The sequence below is a fragment of the Rhea pennata genome, chromosome 1 (assembly GCF_028389875.1).
Source record: "Rhea pennata isolate bPtePen1 chromosome 1, bPtePen1.pri, whole genome shotgun sequence".
In the NCBI taxonomy this organism is placed as follows: Eukaryota; Metazoa; Chordata; class Aves; order Rheiformes; family Rheidae; genus Rhea; species Rhea pennata.
In genome coordinates, this window is record NC_084663.1 from 214,846,920 (window position 1) to 214,867,214 (window position 20,295).

The window sequence follows — 20,295 nt, forward strand, 5'->3', positions numbered from 1 at the left end:
CTGTAACTCGGCCGCAGGTTAACAGTACGAACGCTGCTTGCCTGGTGCCTTTCTGCAATTCTTTCTTTCTGCCCAAGAAGAGAAGATATGTCCACGGTTTTGGCAATTTAAAGGCCAGACGAGACCGCTGCCTCACGGGAAGTTACCTCCTGCACACCACATGCTGTTAAACATCCCCTAGATGCCCGTGGGCAGAAGCTAGTGTTTGGCAAGAGCATAACTTGTATTTGCCCACGCAGCTTTAAAGAAAAGCAAGCAAACGTGAGAATTTCAAGAGACGAAAAAGCACTTTTTCCTGCGATCAGCCACTGCGACGGCAGTCCCCTTCCCTAATAAAAAACACGTGCCTCACTTCAAATCCGCAGGAGATGCTGAACTTGCCTGTGCCGTGTTCTCTTTGGTCCTCAGACTATTCTGGTGTTTCTGCTGTTCCTCTACAACCTTTCCAACAGCTACTTCAAGATGCTGAAACGCATATCATGCGGCCTTCCTGTACAAACCTAACACCAAATTCAGAAATCAGATTTCTTCTCTACTCAAAACGCTCATAAATTTTAAAACTGTATTCACCTGTTTTGCTACAGCACCTTCCCCCTGTGTTTAGATGAACCTGTTTTGCTCAAGCACATCCCCTGACCCACCAGGCTCAAGCACGCGACACAGGGGGACAAGTCCCTGCTGCACGGGGCTTGTCCCCACGTGCCACTGTCCCTGCAGATGGGACGGTCAGGAGACCAGCAGCCTCCAAGCAGGCTCTCTGTGCTTCAGGGGTCCCGATTTACCGTTGTGTGAATCCGCACGTGGTTCACAAACGCTGCCAGCGACACCCCTTCAAGAGCGGTAATCAAATACTGCCAGATCCATGACCAGGTCCTTGCCACCCTCCTGAAACACCTCCGTTTCACCCCGATAACCTGTTGGTGATCACTGTCTGAAATCCAACAGCTGTTCTTAACATGATTAACATCAGCCATATGTGATAATGCAGTACCAATTTGCTTAATCAGAATGTCATTTGGCACTAAAATTCCTTAGAAGTCACAGTTCACTGGAAAGGAATTTAAAGAATGGCTTCATTTAGTGCAGCCACGAGGTTTAGCCCCAGAAGTTTTAGTCAGGTTTGAAGGCATGGCAGAATGAGGGTTATTTCTCAGTGCTGCTGCTCTCCTGGTTTCTGCTCTCCAGTCTGAAAATAGCAATGTGAGTACAGTGAACCGGACTTCATTTCATAGTGAAGAAAAACTAGCAACCTGTTTAGGCAGGACAGTAAGCTGGCAGTAACTCGCAAAGTGGATTTGCTCAAACAAGACTGAGTTCAAGTCTTTAAGCATTCCTTTATCCGAGGTTTGGTGCTCTGTCAACGTTCGTATGGTACGACATTTTTGAAGAGCTGCTTGTTGTGAGCCTGTGTATAAGAGGCAGAATCCTGGAAAGGTAAACTGAAAACAACAACCTTTAGAAAATGGATTTTCAGAACTTTCCTGATCTATGTTCAAAAAAAAAGCAAGCTGTTTAACTCTTGGTGATGGGTTCTCACCAATCCTACGCATTTCGGCAAAGGCCAGTTAGTTACCTAAGCACCCCCTGCCAGCACTACCGAACGTGCTAGTCCAGCACTGTCCGGGATAAAAGGGTCCATCAGCTGCCGTTTCACAGCAGCTAACCACAACAGGAGCCCCACAAGTCCAAATACATACACTTATTTCCATGAGAATAAAAATCACGGTCATTTGAGTCCCACAAATTACACCATTTTTAAAACCAACATCCCATTTAAACAATGCTTATCAGATAAATAGCTTTATTGTATCTATTGTTCAGTTCATGTCTGCAAAAAGGTTCAAACCAAACGATAAATTCCTTCAAGCAACAATTTCTAGGAAACTGTAGTACAGCCCTCCATCTTATCGCTCCCTTTGTGTTCTGCTAAAAGGGTCAAAGAAAAAAAAAGGAAAAGAAAAACCAGAACACTTTATTTTACTGTACTGATTCTCTCATCAAATGTGAAAAATACAGTAAAAATACAGGGCATTTAAGACTTCTAAAGAGAAAAAGAGAATTAGAGCCTTCGCTACAAATTTCAGTTTATTCTTTGCTAAACCGGAATATGCTTTTTAGTCCAAGAATGTGCGAGACTGTGCTATATCACTTCACTAATGAGTCTACACATGACACTTCAGCTACGTTTCAGCTAACAAGAACATATTGCACTGTTGCTACCTTTAAAGACAGACGCCCAGGCAAAAATCAACATTAAGATAAAATCACAAGCTTCCGATAAGATGCATTAGAGACGGTGCAATCATTCTGAAAATAAACATAGTAAGTTAAGGAAACCCAGAATTTAAATTTTAGGAGGACTCAAAGTATATTCAGCATATAAAAATAAAGCTTACAGCACCCAGCAGTCTTTCCTACTAGATACTGATGCTGTGGCAACAAATATATGTTTAGAGCCAAGATATTTTAGTGTTTGTCATCCCAGATTATCTGAAATCCATTTTTAAATATGCTCTTTTCTTTCCTCTTTGTTTGAGTACATATGAGAACAAAATCCTAACGCTTTGGTATTAATTTGTATTGCAGGCACTCTGTCGAAGTGGAATAAATTATCCTTGCAGAAAAGACTTCTAAGCAGCAAATGTCGAAGGAGGAGCACTTTTACTGGTTAAGCTCGGACTTGGACATTCTGGAAAACAGAACTGCTGTTAAAGATTAAGTACCAGCACGGGGTTTTTTTTGTCTCAGATTAAAGGCATACTGTCACCTTCAAAAACCTACTTGCAAGGGCTTCCAGGTATCTAACTTCCCCAGCTTATCTGATAACATTTTATCTCAGTTTCTTCATTTTAATTGGTGGGGATTTTTCCCCTCGCTCTTGTGCGTTGTGCATAAATACAGAAGCGAACCAGCTCAGGAAGAAAATAGGTAGCACAGTAATCTCAAGCGCTCTTTGCGGTAATCCTGGATTTTGCTTTCTAACGGAAGTATGAGATATTCAATAAAACAAGCCCAAAACGCGAACCCAGGATCTACATCCACATTGATGCAGTAACTCATTTGCAAGGCTTAGGATCATCTCCAAAACTCCTAAATAGAGTCCATGTTTTTGCAGGTGCTGCCAATTTTTGTGCTGTGTCTTACTGGACTTCAGTCTACTTGAAGGAGATGTAAAGTGTGGGGAGGTTTTACAATCTATCCTGCTCCTGAGCAATCTTACTGTTACCATCCCAGGAGGAAGTATGGCTCCCAGAAATCGGTTCCAGTTAAAGCAAATTTCTGCTCTCCTGGGAATAGAGTCTAGAGACGCCTCACTAATCTTACTCCCATTAAATTATCTCCATACAGAAAGATTTGTAGAGACTACAGGTCTCTACCAAAGCTATCTCGTTTCCCTTTAGGAATGTATCTTAGAGTGATTTAATCTCTAGATTTTTTTCCACTCCGTCTTTACTAAATGGTAAAATCCCCAAGTAAGTTCTTAGTGACTATCTTCCTGGGCAGGCAAAAGAAATGCTTCATCACTATAATTTAAAAAAAAAAATGGGAATTGTCCTGTTGGAAGTCCATGAAGATGCCACAAACTGACCCTAAATAAACGTCCCTCTAGCAAGCTAGACTTTGCAAGATGCTTTCCTGTTTCATAGGCTATTCTTCTGCCAGTGTGGTGCGTTGGATGAGTTCGCCGAGCAATCAGACAAGCCCAGCAGCAGTTTAAGGGTGGGAATACAACCATGCAGGTAGAAGCCGGGGCAACAAAACGCCCAGGCCCTTTCACCTCAAACATCGAGATGACACCTGAGGGTGCCATTTCAAACGGGCCCTGAAGCCAAACTAAGCCCACACCGTTACCCAAAGAATCACTGAATCACAGAAGGGCTAAGGGTGGAACGGACCTCTGGAGATCATCTAGTCCAAACCTCCTGCTCCAGCAGGATCACTTAGAGCACGTTGCACAGGATGTGTCCAGATGGCTTTTGAATATTTCCAAGGATGGAGACTCCACAGCCTCTCGGGGCAACTTGTTCCAGTGCTCTGTCAGGAGCAGTCTCACCTTTCCTCCTTGCTCCGTAGCCACGTGTTCCCGAACGCAAGTCCATACCAGGCAGGAATACAACCAGGAGGCTACAGCAAAAAGTGCAACGAAGCCAGTCACTTAGGTGCCTCGTGAAACTATGCCACCGGCAGAAGATCTGCCCTCCCTCCTGCTCGCTCTGGCCTACCTCTTCTGCAGCACTATGGACTTCCATCCACCTAAACCAGCAACGAAACCAGGCTTGCAACCCATCTGAGGCACATCCTACAGATGGGGAACTGCGTTAAACGGCACTTCTCTACCACATAAAAGCGTTGTTAACTACAGTTTGTAAGTGGTTGGATGGTCAAACAAGGAAGCCATAAAAGTACTTCAAGTGTTTTTAGTACACATTCTAAATGCTGCTTCACAGAAATACCATCTCCTGATACCTGGATTTCGGAGCCTTTGAAGCGCCACATATTTTACATCAGCAGGGAAGGAACAGCCTTAGTTCAGAAAGAGTATTTGCTGTATTAAGGAAAAGAGCTAAAATTATTACAGAACACCTACACAGAACTTTGTTGCCTTCAAACAATGTCAGCACTCCTGGATTTGGGTGCCAACGCTTCAAGAATTTGCAGTCATGAAGCACAATCACACTTCTCCAACCTAGATGCAGATGGCAGTAAGGGATCCCTTTGAGAATCTGCTCTGCAGCGCCTTGGCACAAGGGGTTTATACCCTTTAGACATCAAATCAGCAAGAATTTAGGGTTAGCTCTTCAGGTAACATTTATTTGATGTGTTATATGGCTGCTAATAAAAAAATTAGGATTTTATGCCTACCGGATGGTAACGATTTACATTTTTCTTCCCATAGAAGCAACACAGCCAAAGGTAACAGTAATGGACATAATTCAAACTTTTTAGATGAGTGGCTTTCCCGAAAAACAGCCCAGCGCTTATATAAACCCACAGAATCTGACACATGCAGAAGTCTGTATTTATTAAATTTGACAGTGAAAGAATTTTGAAACTGTCCAAGATGCAGAAAATGTGCATTGCCATGTTGGTCTGCAAGATTTTTCCAACAGTTTTGATTGGAACAAATTATGAACTTTGAAGTCAAACCTCTTTTGCTTCTGATGCTTAAACAAATCAGTCTGACCCTTTATTCCCCCTCCCTCAAGACAGCATCTGCCTCTGGTATTCTGCCAGCATCTCAAGAGGGCAGGTAGGAACCAAAAGTCAGAGAATAAGGAATTGTTTTCCACTGTGTTCTTTTTGTTATCTTCTGGTTAACGAAAGCACAATGTCAGATACGCCAAATAATAATATAAAGGTAAAATCCTACAAAAGCCAGATGAAACCTGAAACCACCAAAGACACATACGTCTTCCTCCAGTTGCCACTACAGCAAAATACTCAGTGATCTAAGAGCCCTGCAGCTTATCTTAATAGCCAGAAAATTCTGATAACATTGAGGAAAAAGTATTCCAGCATTAGGGCCACCCCCTGCCCCAGAAGAAAATCCTGCTGAAGTCCTCTCAGATTTAAAAATGAGATTGTCAGCAAAGCAAACCCCAGCTAATCTTGACTCCCAGCACAATCCTGGGGAAAGAGGTCCCACAAGCAGATAAGATTCAAATCAAGAGTTTACAGATCAAAGGCACCATCCAGAACTGTAAGCTGAAACTAGTAACACATCAGAACAGCCTCTACAGCGCTGACGTTACATGTTCTCTCCAAATAAGCAGAGCACATTTGGCAATATTTAAAAGTCTGTATAAAACTTAAAGAGAAACCCCGTAAGGAGTTCAACAGAATAGCCCAACCAGGTGAGCACAAGCAGAGGATTAACAGTCTTCTCATTCTTTCAAGCACTGCAGAGGGAGACGAGTCATCCCGTGGGTGTATCAGGGCATCTCCCAATATTTCATATATCTTTCTGTCATGCTTGCAGAGTAAAGAACACCATCATCCCTTTTATCCCATATTTCAAATTGGAAACTGAGGCACTAAGTGATTATGCAATTTGTGCTCTACAGGGAAATCATGCACATGAAAGAATCAGATCTAGGTCTTCCATGATCTAATGGTTAGAGCATCATCCACCACTAGCAAAACACAGGCCACGACAAAAAAGCTTTCAGATTTGGCTTCTCCAGCAGAGATACCTTCTGTTCTCTCCCCAGAAGGAAAGCACAGGGCTGAACTGGATTATGAAGCTATCCAGAAAGTCTCCATTGAAAACAATTCTGTTATGAGGAATTTTGGAGGAAAAAGATAAAAGCTAGCAGGGCTGGCCAAAAACTGGCCTAAGCATATGTGTGTAAACAGATTTCACAAGGGGCTGAACACAAACACAGAGGCATTATTTTAGTAGAAGAGGAAAGTACATAAGCCACAGAACGAGCAAGAACGGACCGTACTGATAGAGGCAGAAACATCAATGAAGAACGTCAGGAAACCAAGAGGAAGCCAAGGACAACCCGAGAAATACCCATAGTGTAAGTGATAGTGAAAGCGTGCGTGCGCACACATGTGGACTGCTAGCTAGAAGAACGACCTTGGTATATTGAGCAAAATTGTCTCCTGCCGTTCGATTCAAAGCATGTTCAGGAAAACCAGTCTCTGCAAACATACTGCGCGAATCAGCGAGATTGCCTCGGAGAGATACCTGGCCGTCATCGATTTCTTCTGTCAACAGACAGTCACAAATATTGGCTGATCACTCTGGGCAGGAGGAGGAACCATGCATAGTGGGACCAGCAACGCTGCACCAGCCGAAACTAAACAGCTGATAAGATTTCAGTGATCTGGGAAGAGAGCTGAAAAGGAAAGTCTAAGTCAAGGTTTGGCAATCTCAATATGGTACCATGCCAGACTTTTTCTCCACCGTGTTCCAGGTTAGGCGTGCCAAGAGAAACCTAGCAGGCAGTGGTAGAAACCACCTCTCAAACAGGCAGGACTCTGCTAGTCAGCAGTAGCTTGCTTCTACAGCCAGCAGCAGCTTTCACAGAGTCCAGAACCGAAGAGAAGTCTGAAACTGCAAAACACTGCTCTTGCAAACCAGTCTCGCAAAACGCCAAGGCTATGAGCCCCTCCAAACCCGTGCACAGTCCAACTGCACCTCCACAGGCTGCTGATCTCTGCATCCAGTGCTCAAAAAGATTTGAAGAAATGACCAAGGGTGTGCAACAGAAGAGAGTATTTGGGACGAGTAATTGAACTGTATTGCAAGGGAACACTGATTTAACGAACTGCAGAGCCAGCATCTTTCCTGCTAGAAAGACACCTTCCCAGATGAAACTGCTGATGCATCCAAGAAAAGAATAAACTAAACGTAAGGGAAGGACACTTAGAAGGGTAAATGAGGTTCAAAGTCAGACAAGAAAAAGGGTCTGCAAAGAAAATGAATTCTCTGCTGCTATATATGGATGCTAGGAGTCTGAATAACAAGCAAAAACAAATAAGATTCTGATTGGCAAAAAAAAAAAAAAAAAAGGAAGAAAGAAAGAAAAAGAAATCTAGTGGGATGAGAGCATGACCAGACTTTAAAATCAGGAGTTTGAAGGCGTTAAGATACAAAAGAGAAGTGATGGCTGCAATATACCTTTGCAAAGAGAAAGAGGGGAATGGCTCCTTTACAGTTCCCAGTAACTCGGAAGAACCAAATTCCTACCGCAGCTCAGCTCAGTGCGTTTGTACGGGTTGAAGCCCAGCAGTAGGTTCTGGGAAGCACCAAGACATACAGCAGGATATGCCACTCCACAGGCACGCGGGGTGGTGTTTTGGAGGAGACAGGAGGGGCATACCGAAAAGCTCATGCAGCAAGGAGTTACACGTGATTAGTTTCCAAAAACGGTAGGCGATAAATTATAACACAGTCAAGCTCAAATACAAAGTAACTTGTCTTGGACCTCATTACAACCAATAAAGCTGAAATAATCATTCAACTGGAAGTCACGAGAGTCTAGAAGAACAGACTTGCATTTAAATATTTCTCTGTCTACTAACTCAATCACGTTCTCAAAATGCCTAGATTTAAATAATTGATTTTAACTTTTGTGACATTTGTACTTTTTAGTTATCATCTTAAAAGAAATATGAACATAACGAAAATAGGCATCCCTTAAAAAGAGGCAGATTTTTCACAAATATAACTTAATGGAGGAAAAATTAAGGAATCTGCATAGAGACAAACCACTTAGATTCACTCACAAAGTTTCAAAGTGCTTTGGGAATCAAAAAGGAAAGAGCTAGGTAGTACAACTTCGAAAAGCTGCTAAAGCAAATTAGAGACTTAACTCCCACTGCAACCAACAGAAAGATACTAGAAAAAAAAACACAAAACAATCTATTTGAAAGCAACCTACAGGACTAAGGCAAAAATGGAACAAGAACACAACCACCGTGGATATGTCACGACCAAATTGCGTCAAACCAAAACAGCCTGATGAAATTCAATAAAGGCAAGTGCAAGAGCAGCATACGCAGCACAGGTAGAGAATAACCAACGAGGCTGCTGGGCTAGAGAAAATAACCTTGGGGATATATTGGATCATAAGTGAAAAGACGTCAACAGCGCAATGGATTTGCGAAAAAGGGAAAAGACATCTGAGACTGTTTAATAAAGCGCCACTTGGAAGACAGCATTGCTCCACTTTACACAATGCTGACAAGGCCACAGAGTACTGAGTCCACGTACAAAGTCGTAAACAAACCACAGTATAGAGGAAAGCAACCAAAATGGTAAGGCATTTAGAAAACATATGATTCATGAGAAGAGATTAAAGGACTTTGTTCTGCCTAGAGGAAAGGAGGAGACCGTAACCCTCTTCCAGTGACGATGGTGATCGATTATGCTGCGTGTCCTCTACAGGGGAAGGTAAGTGTCTTCATTTACCGGAGAAATACTATATTGCAAAACCTTTCAATAAAATGGTAGCCAAGCACAATGACCAGCTACAAAAGGAGTCCCAGGTATCTTCTAAACAGGAAGATTTTAAGGAAAAACTAGAAAAATACTTGTCAGAGATGCTCTAGAGACACTTCATCTTGCCTCAAGGAGAGGAATGGAGTTGAGAGTCTCCTGCACACTCCACCAGAAAGCTTCCTCGGAGGGCTAGATAGCGTAAGCTAGGAGTCCTCAAAGAAGCAGCTGAACTTTGAGACCCTCAGGCTCATTTTCACTGCCTTTTTGGCACACTAAGAAAATTTGGAAAACAATTTCTAATAGGCTAACATTGAAAGAGGGCAAAAAGATGGCTCGAGTAACTATAACCCAGTTAACCAGACATCAACTCTGGACAAAATAAGGGAAAATTGAATCAGACTTGATAAAGACTTAAAAAGGACAGGAACACAGTTAATGACAGTCAACATAATGTTATGGAAAACAGGTCTCGTTAAACACAGCTGATTTCATTCCTAGATGAGATTAAAGATTAGGCTGATAAATGTAACTGCTGCAATGTAACAGAGAAATTTTTGTGGAATGCAACCTTTTGATTAAAAACTTAGCACTATCCTATATCAGTAAAGTATGTTCAATGGATTTAGAATTGGCCAACTGACAGCTCACTAGTAGTAGTCATCCATGGAAAATCATCATCAACAGTGTTAGCTGTAGCAGGGTTCTGCTAGGCTTGATGTGGAGCCTGATACGATCCAGGACGTTCACCGTTGATCTGGAAATTAATACAATCACAGCCAATAAGATTTGTGAATGGTCCTTGGACAATACGTGAAGAGCGCAGGCCAATCATACACAGCAATTCAGAGCGCAACGGCTGCTCCAAGCAGATTTTAATACAACCAAATGTACTACAGTTGGAGCACAAAATCTGAAAACCAGTGACCCTGAGAGAGAACCTCCGTGACTGTTCCCAGTTCAAGGCGTTATGAGAAGGGCTGATACCATCTTTTTTTTGCAGGTACAAAGGAACTCAGAAATTTAAAAGGCAATCTTGCCTTTCTCTATGGCACTGTCAGGACTCTCCTTGTGGGAACACTGCAAAAGCGGCCTACATTTTAACTAGAATGATGAAAAAATGAACAGGGTGCAACAACAAGAATAATTTAAGGACTTTAAGGACAGAGAGACTCAAGAGAGCCCCATGTATTCATCTTATCCAAAATAAAAGCTGAAAGACCACTTGGTTACAGAAGTATGACTTCCCTTCAAAGGCAAAAGTATCAAGTATCAAAAAACATCTTAATTTAGCAAAGAAAGGCTTTTAGGAGCAAAAACTGGAAACTAATCCAAACTATAAACCAGACCCTCCCCCCCTTTTTTTTTTTAATCAGAGAGGGTAATTAATTGCTGGAAATATATCAAGGGAAGTGGCATGTTCTTCATGATTTGAGATCTCCAAATTAAGACCAGTTGGCTTTGTTGAAGATAAACAGTAGCCCAAAATAGTCATTAGGCTCCTTCCAGGGAAAAATCCACGGATCTGTGGTTTCCAGAAGGTCAGGCTAATTAAGCCTTAAGCTCTAGGAACTCTCTTGTAAGTTCTTATACAAAGCCACCAACACAGCATCTGAGCACGTCCAATACTACGTAAAGCAAATCACACATTTCTCATGAGGTTTGTTTGGTATTGTCTCCCCAGCTCTAGAAGTAGCGCAGCATCTCACCCAACCTTCCTGGCAACGTCGACGAGGAATCTGAAGCTCAGTCTTTCCATGGTGAGAACAGAGATAGTGCAGCTACACGTGAGGATCTCACATGACTTAACTCAGTGAGATTCACAAAGACCTTAAACCTATGTCTTCCTTACAGAGAGAACTATTTTATTGAGCTTCCAAACGAATGCTGTCCATATTCAGAAGACCGTCAACTACATGGCAAACATCTGCATCTGGGCTATGGATGATGCAGTAAAGAAAAACTTTTCTCAGTTTACAGAGCTGCATTTTCAGACTTCTCCGTTGTCAAGACAAGCCAAATCAAGAGCAAACTCGAGCTTTTACAAATTTCCCTTGCATTGGGTTTCACCTGTCACACGCACAAAAATAATAAGCAAGAATGTCAGAAAGGAGAGCGTTTAGAAGAGCCTGTTTTCATGACCAAATGACGGCCCTCAGTCTGAAAAAAGCGCTGGTTATATTAGGACAAAAATACAACAAACGAAAGGCAAGTCTTATTTCCTGCTCCGAACAATCACAGTGCCAGCTGGATATTATATTCTAGCTGCCTATACTACTTAATGCTGAGCCTGAAAAATATGTGGAATATGCTGTCGTTTTCACAAAAGCCATTAAATCTCTCATTAGGTTAGGACATGCCTACACAGGAAACTAAAGAAAATGATCTGCAGAATCAACCACTACAGAATAAATGTTCCCATGGGGACTTATGCCAAATTAGCAATCACACTTGAAATTCTCACAAACTTAATTTAGATATTTTTCAAACGGAGACAAGTCCTTAGAAGCTTCCTGTCCATATAGACATTAGATTCACCATGGTTGAAAAATCATTAGCAACTGTAATGAGTGCTCTTACCTCGTCTACCTAAACGGCAGGACAAAATCAAACATGCCTAGAGACTTTCTTCAGTTAAGGCCAAGTATCTCCAGAACTGGGTTAAGCCCATCTAGGGACATTTAAGCTAGTCATTTTTCAGAGATCTTTCCAACTCTGTTCTGTCAATATATGGGGGAGGAATACAGAGAGGGCACTAAACTGGAGGAGCCACAGAACAACAATAGTCTCATTTGTTAGGACTCCAGAGAGTATGAGAAGTTTGTTACGACTAATCGCATAAACCAGCTTGTTCGTTAGAAATGCAAGTTGCCCACCTCCTACAATTTCAAACAGTAAAACAAACTGAAAGGCAAAGGCAGAAAAAGCAGTCTGTGCTCAAAACTTGTCACTAGGCTTCTCATGATGCATTTCCAAACCAAAAATTATTAAATCTCCATTTGTACCATATTGATAGAGTTGCGTATCTCACACCAAAGGAAGTGAAAGTCCACTTACTGGGCTTTAATTCCTGACAGATAAACTGAAGTCTGATGCTACAAAAAAAACAGATTTTTCTGAGCGAGTTCAACGAAAAATTACAGGTAAGAAAAAAATTGCAGAATCCAAGATGTTATGGTCTATTTTAACTTTTGCTGTAGCCTGCAATCTTTATCTGTTCTATCAAAGAATCAGACAAGCCCAGTAGGCATGATGGCATCTATTCTTTTCTTTCCAGTTTAGTACTTTTTCCTCTCACAAGATACTCTAAGCTTGTCTTTAAGAATCTTCCCAAATCTCTAACCCCTGCTAAGAAAAAGAAATCAAAAAATGTCAGCGTCTCCCAACACTTCAGCATTAACGTTGCTATCGTTTTTCCTGTTTGGACTTTCACTTTTCCCCATGTTCCAAATTTCCAAGTGATTATTTCACTCGGAAAGAAATAACAGAAAGCAAGGAAAAAGTACAGACTGAAAACAAAACAGCATCTCCAATAGAGGACAGAAGCACTTTTTTTAAGCTTTTACAAATTCTATGACAATAATCTCCTAAATGGTTTGCTGTAGAGTGTCAATAGGCCGCATTTTTTACTCCTGAAAGTACACAGTCACTTGAGATTCCTTTGCAGTGCTCAGACTGCTCCGCACGTCCCCACAAAACAAAACTCAGAAGAATCATTTAAGAATGACTCAGGTCCTACAGACACGAAGAGGGAATCAATCTGTCTCCATCATCCTCACCAGAACTTTGTTCCTTGCACAGCTCTCTGAGAAATAAGGCATTTTACCAGGAATATTGTCGTCATCATAATCTCATTGCAGGGTTCAAACAGGAAGGAAGGAAAAAATACAAGGTTTACTTTAATATAAATGTCATGAACCATGTCATCCGCTTTCAGGCTGAGAGACAGTGAGAAAGAGATTTTAGAACAACAGATATATAACAAAATTTCCTCATTTGAATGAACTTACATATTAAAGAGCCTTTTTGGGAATGACTCAGATTTGTGTACTTCTGTTCCTGTTTGGAGCCCGAGACAAGAAAAAGAAAAAAAGGACATTTCTCAAAAATTTGCTTCATTCTTGTAGCTTCCACGAATTTCAGAGGTGCTGCAAATGCTCAGTACATCCTAAGAGTAAAATTTCTTCTGACTGGGACCTTAAATATGGGTTTTGAAGTCTTCTTCAGACACGCCTGGCAAAGCGCTCCTGCCTCTCGAAAAAAGAAAACCCTGAAAATTCACAACTCTTTCTGTTGCTACTGAGTCAAACCAACAAGTAATTAAATATAACAATTCAACTTCAGGATTACCCACCCAGTGGAGCAAAGGGCCAACACTTCATGGAGCACAATTAAATATATATACACTCTATATACGCTGTTGCAAAAGCAGCAAGACTCACAAGGCCTGATTGCCTGTGGATTTGTAGGTGAAGACCTTTAACCACTACCCGCAAAACCTTCCCAACTCTTTCCCACGTGCTCAAAACTTTTCTTAGACCCAAGCTCCCTCCCACATCCACTGTCTCCGTTTTGGCAACGGGTAGCTATGCACAAGCTGCCCAGAGGCTGAGATGATGTCTCCTGAAAAATATATGGGATTTTATTTATTTTCACTGAAACAAAATCGTCATCTGTTTATTGCATGAGATACACAATAGTACGTAACATTCTGGCAATGGAAGGCAGGACAAATTGATCAACATACAAGCACAGCAAAGAAGTGCTGCTTATGTAGTTTAAAAAAATACCATAAAATGCAATGAGAACACTTTTCTCCTTAAATCACTTTTGGATCAAAGACTTCTATGGACTGAATATGATGAATTCTGAATTTTAAACAGTGAAAAGTATTCTAATTGATTAGAAAGATTATAGCGCGCACACACGAAAAAAAAAGAAAAAGAAAAAAGACAAATGTATGCAAGGGAAATAGTCACCAGAACTGCTCCTTCACAGAGTTTCTCCTCAAAGGCACAATCCTCAAACACATACAAGAATTACCTTGTTTCTTCAGCCAGTCATTTGCATTTTTCTCACTACTACAGCGACTTTAAGGAGTCGCTCCTCCCTAAACACACAGGCTAATAGCATGTGGTTCTCCAGGGGACACTTCGAACGTGCCTTTGCCGGATCAGCATTTGGAGGAGGAACGGGCAGCCTCATCGCCACCGCAGCGCAAGCACGCAACGCTCGCTCCTCCAAAGCCACAAGTGATTTCCCACCAGCCAGAGAAAAAGCCAACCAAGCAGAGCACTTTACAGTAGCATATAAGCCAACATCAGTAAAGCGAACTCATTAGCGAAACCCCTGGTTAAGAAAAACGCAGTTTTAGGAAAGATTTTATGAATTACAGTGGAAAAAAAGTACATAGAGCGTTTGCACTGTGGAAAAGGAAATCGGGGGCCTCTGCAGAGATAATCAAGCCTAGAAAGCATGACTGGAAGACAAATGAAGATCATAATCTGAACAGAAGGAAAGAGTGAGCTCAGAAAGGAAAGACATAAAAATTGTATTTCCCTTTGACGACCTCATCAGCTCCTGCTACCAACTCTTTGAGAGTGGGAAATTAGCAGGGAGTTTATGGGTGGAAATCTGAAGGTTTCGAAACAGCAGGAGGCATCAAGGTCTGAAACACTCCTCTACCAGAAGTAGTGGGAATAAAACCACTGCGGTTTAATGAAACAGAGCACGTTTATGGCACAGCGGCTGACTATAGCAGCAGACGGGACTTGGAGACCCAGGAGACGCATCCCAGTTCTGCATGTCCCGTTTCCTAGAGGAGGAGATCAAGGCCAAACTCTGGACAGCCACATCTGAAAAGCCACCAAAAGCAGGCACTAACGTGAATCAAGCACCCGCTTCTCTTACCTACAGTGGATGTTTTTGCACCTAAGCATCCGAATTGAGGTTTACAAGCTCTTCTGGACAGATCAGATAACTATAATTTTAATTAAATTCAAACTAAATTTAATTATGCTTTTGGCTGAGGTACTGAAGGTCTGCAACAGAAATGTTTCTCTGAAGCATTTTCCGTTGCCTGAGAAATGTTTTCAGAAGCACCAAGATCAGCATGATCTTCCTTTCTTTACTATTTCTTTCCCCTGGTACCTGCAGAGTGGGTTATTGATGTGGGATGACATCAAAACTCAACTGCAAAGATAAATTTTAAAATATTTCTTTAAAAACATTAAATAGTTCAGCTACTTCAGTGTAGACTTGTCATTGAATGTGACAGATAGGTTAACATCATCTAAGATAAGGACCTCTATAATATCTTCTTCCTCAGTGAACTTCTTACGTAGTTATTTCACATAATTTTAATGCAACACTGGTGTATCATGCAAGTTGCTCACTCTAAGCAGCATTTCCTATTACTGAAAAAATTCCCCAAAAAAATCTTCATAGCAAACACCCCTTTTGATCCCAACCCTTTTGTTTCAAAGGGCAAAAGTTACATATCTACCATTTAGAAAAATGCCTCTTTAATAGCAGACAAGAAATTTAATCAATAAAAGCATAAAACCAGGTACATCTGAACAATAATATTTGAAATACTTAGCATATGATCATTAAAATGAAAAGCCACTATAATCATTTCATTTGGTAGAGAGCTGTTCTTTCTAAAACATGTTAAATTTCACTTTGGAAAAAAGTCAGAAGGCATAAGTATGTAAGTTGATATTTGTAGTTTTCAGAAAAAAAGTTAATCAGATTTAATATATATTTTAGCTAAAAAAATACCTTGCTAACTGATATCAGCCCTTTTAATGACTACATGCAGCTAGCAAGAATAAATATGCAGAACATAAGCTTTATTTTTTTTTTTAATGTACTCAACTATAAAGGTCAGGGGAATCCATGGAACAGTTAAATTGAGTAGAGATGTTGAGTGATGTAAAGAAAAAGGAAATTAGTACTATGAGATCAAATGCATTTATTTTCTTTTTTCATTTTTTCTGATTGGGTTTTTGAATTTTGAGTCCTAATCAACAACCACTTCACAGTTAACATTTCATGCAATAATACAGTTGATGCAATCAAGTCCAGCAAAATGTTTCCCTAAAGATGCTTCCATCCTTCATATTCCTTAAAAAAAGCTCTAGCTTCCTCCATCACTATTTAACAGCAAGAATGAACACACCACTGCATCTTAAATCATATTTTGATTAAAACATAAGTAGAATCACTTGGGGTTTCTTTCCAGTTAATACAACATGCCTTTGTCCAGGAGAGAGGAAAAAAAAAAAAAAAAAAAACACACTCAACCTGCTCATTTTTTCTGCATTTGACAGTATTCAGCACCAAATTAATTCCTTTTGAATGAAATTCAGTCTATGGAAATACAAGCCACAACCTGAAAGCTTATCATCATGAAATGCAAGTGAGGGGGGAGAAAACAAACAGAAAACTCCAACACAGTACAAAACCTTTTTTCATAATGAATATTTATTTCATTTCTGTATTTCAAGGCTCCTCTGTTTTCTGTAAAGGACTGAACCTAAGCACCTCCCTGGTATTATTAACCCACAATATAATGGTGGACTTAATTGCCCTGAAAACCACAATGCCAATAACAAAGTCTTCAAATAATCATTAAAAAAGAAACTTTCACAAAAATAAATACAATATACAATCTGTTTTCTATAGATGGGAAATCAATGCAGTCTTACATTTCACAACCTTGTGGTCTCTGTTTTCAGGCTACAGATGTTACGTGATGACATTCCCAATCTCATCAGATCTGTGTCATTTTAAACCCTGGATTCAACATGACACAAAGGGGAGCTGGACAGTGAGACCGCATCACTCGGTCTTTTCCTACTGCAAAGTTACACAAGGACCATCATCTCCACATGCCCTTCTCAATATTTTAAGCGGACGGACTGTGAAACTTCCTTCAAAAATAACCCTTCTTCACCAACCTGCACCAACATCCAAAAGCCTACACAAACCTAAAGGTTTAAACAGAGCTGTATACGCAGACAAAAACAATCAATAATCTGAAGCACGAACCCAATAACTTGATTTTCCTTCTAGCATAAGAATAAAAGGTGAAATTTGGCTTGGACCTCATTTTATTACTTCTCTCGCATGCTCTTGCTAGATCCAGTCTCCCCTGCGGGGCAGTTCTTGCAGTTTCCCAAAGCTCCCTTTGACTCCTCCTCGTCACCGGCCGACTCCACTATACCCCATTAACACCTCGCACCCCAACAACTCTTCCCTCCACAGCTGCCCGTGTGCCAGCTCTCCATACCGTCTATGCTAGCTCTCCACTAGCTCTCCACGTACAACGAGGCTTCCTGCCGAGTTTTGGCACTGAACGTATCTATTATTTGTGGGATGAAAACAAACGCTGCCATAAAGGCTCAGGGGAGCGAGCACCGATACTGGTTATCCCCATTCTCCATACCACCTTCCCATCTCCTCCAAACTGTCTCATCCGTTGTCCCTTGAGCTGCCACCATCTATCCAAGTGCCAGCCCTTCTTCTCTCTCTTCCCACTAGCTTATGCTCTTTGCTTCCCCAGCACTTGCCCAAATGATCCCCCAAATGAGCTTTTCATCTCTGCCTCACCCGACCCACAAACCTACCAGCCCCTCTTGAAATTTTACAATCTCTTCTGAAAAAAGATCCTTTTCCAATAACACTCATCCCTAAAAACACACTGATCTCTGCTCCTAGCATCCAACTCTCTGCACCCAGGCCAGGCTCCCTTCAAGCACCCAAAAATCACGCTACTTACCCCAAACGCTCGCGCTACCTCGGCAGCGCTCTACGCCCCCCACAACCCTGCCTGTCCTCCCCAAGGACCGCTGGGCGATCCCCCGCAGCAGCTCCCTGCCTCCAGGTCGCTCTCTGACACCTCTCTCCCGTGCCAAGCTGCCCCACGCCAGCCTGCCCCCGCATGCCCCGCCAGCTCACGGCGAAGCCAGCTTCCCCGGACCGCTCTTTGCTCCCGGGCCCTGCTGACACCCCACGCAAGCCGCCCCCTCGCTCCCACAGTGCTCCCCTATAAGCTTTCCCCAAGCCTTGGCAATTTTCCCTCTCCCTCCAGCAAGTTAACTCCATCCTTGACCCCCTCCATGGGACTGGCTTCTCCAGTGCCTCGGTCCCGCGTGCCCGCCCCATTTCCCTGCCCTCCTCCACTCCCCACAGACAGTCTGCCCCACAAGCTCCCCCATGTCCCTCTGGCAGGCTCAATGCTCCCATGCTTTCCGGCAGCACCCATCTCCCTGCCACCCCCCATCCACCTCCGCGCCAAAGCGCCCGCTCCCCCCGCCAGCTCCCCATCACCCACCCCTACGGCCGTCCTTCTGCAGCCAGACCTCCACGGCCCCGTCAGCACTGGCCCCACAGCCCCTGCTCCCCCTGACGGGCCCCCATAACCTTCGTCCCCACAGCCCTGCTCCCCCCCACTGACCCCCATAACCTCCATCCCCACAGCTCTGCTGCTCCTCATGGAGTCCCATAACCTCCATCCCAACAGCCCTGCTCCCCCCGACAGACCCCCATAACCTCCGTCCCCACAGCCCTGCTGCCCCTCACAGACCCCCATAACCTCCGTCCCCACACGTCCTGCTGCCCCTCACAGACCTCCATAACCTCTGTCCCCACACGTCCTGCTGCCCCTCACTGACCCCCATAACCTCCGTCCCCACACGTCCTGCTGCCCCTCACTGACCCCCATAACCTCCGTCCCCACACGTCCTGCTGCCCCTCACTGACCCCCATAACCTCCATCCCCACATGTCCTGCTCCCCTTGACGGACCCCCATAACGTCCATCCCCACAGCCCTGCTGCCCCTCACAGACCCCCATAACCTCCGTCCCCACACGTCCTGCTGCCCCTCACTGACCCCCATAACCTCCGTCCCCACAGCCCTGCTGCCCCTCACAGACCCCCATAACATCCGTCCCCACACGTCCTGCTGCCCCTCACAGACCTCCATAACCTCTGTCCCCACACGTCCTGCTGCCCCTCACTGACCCCCATAACCTCCGTCCCCACATGTCCTGCTCCCCTTGACGGACCCCCATAACGTCCATCCCCACAGCCCTGCTGCCCCTCACAGACCCCCATAACCTCCGTCCCCACACGTCCTGCTCCCCCTCACTGACCCCCATAACCTCCGTCCCCACACGTCCTGCTCCCCCTCACAGACCCCCATAACCTCCGTCCCCACACGTCCTGCTCCCCCTCACTGACCCCCATAACCTCCGTCCCCACACGTCCTGCTGCCCCTCACTGACCCCCATAACCTCCGTCCCCACACGTCCTGCTCCCCCTCACTGACCCCCATAACCTCCGTCCCCACAGCCCTGCTGCCCCTCACAGACCCCCATAACCTCCATCCCCACAGCCCCTGCTCCCCCTCACGGACCCCCATAACCTCCGTCCCCACACGTCCTGCTCCCCCCGACGGACCCCCATAACCTCCGTCCCCACACGTCCTGCTGCCCCTCACGGACCCCCATAACCTCCGTCCCCACACGTCCTGCTCCCCCTCACGGACCCCCATGAGCTCCGTCCCCACGTCCCGCTGCCCCACACGGACCTCCAACACCCTCCGTCCCCACAGCTCCCCACAACCTCCCTGCCCCCCTTTCCCCTGTCACCCCATCTCCTCAGACCCCCATATCCCCCGCCAGCCCCACAGCCCGTCACCCCCATCCCCACAGCGCCCCTTTCCCCTGCCAGCCCCACACATCCCCACAGACGGCCCCGCCGCCATCCCGCCTCAGCGCCGGCCCGCGGCGGGATGCGCCGCTGCCGCCGCCGCCGCCCTGCCCGGGGGTCGCCCCTCACCTGCGGCTGCTCGAGCGGCGGCGGCGGCGGCGACGTCCCCTCTGCCGGTGGCGGTGTCGGCGGCAGCGGCGCGCTCCCGCTCCTCCTCCTCCTCCTCCTCCTCCTCCTTCTCCTCCTCCTCCTCCTCCTCCCGCTCCCTCCGCGGCTCCTGTCTCTTCCCGCAGCCGCCAGCGAGTGGGGGAGGGGGCAGTCGAGGGGAGGCGGGGGGGGGGGGGGGGAAACACCACAGTATCACCAGCGGGACCGTTAGAGCGGCGCCGCGGACTACCGCTCCCGGCGTGCCCCGCGCTCCGCCGCCCCGGCTCGCCCGCGGTCGCCCTGCGCGGGGCACGCCGGGTAGCGTAGTCCGCGGCGCGGCCTCCTGCCCTGAGGGGAGGTGGGGGGGGAGCGGCGGCGCAGCGAGGCATGCTGGGACTCGTAGTGCGGGGGTGGTGGGGGGGCGGGGAGCAAGGCATGCCGGGAGCTGTAGTCCAGCCGCGGCGTGCCGGGAGTT

General features: G+C 44.8%; 1 protein-coding gene across 3 annotated transcripts in view; it reads right to left on the minus strand.

The window, feature by feature from the left end:
- The window catches only part of FAM168A (family with sequence similarity 168 member A), a 178,242-nt gene extending 158,373 nt beyond the window's left edge, over positions 1 to 19,869 (minus strand). The window contains exon 1 of one of the 3 annotated variants that reach the window (XM_062567463.1): positions 6,698 to 6,733. In XM_062567463.1, the coding sequence (XP_062423447.1) occupies positions 6,698 to 6,708 (11 nt within the window). In that variant the 5' untranslated portion in view covers positions 6,709 to 6,733. Of the gene's footprint in view, positions 1 to 6,697; positions 6,736 to 19,802 lie in introns of those variants that run through there. The other 2 variants (XM_062567466.1, XM_062567464.1) reach the window with 2 other exon arrangements.
- Between the last annotated feature and the right edge of the window lie 426 nt (positions 19,870 to 20,295).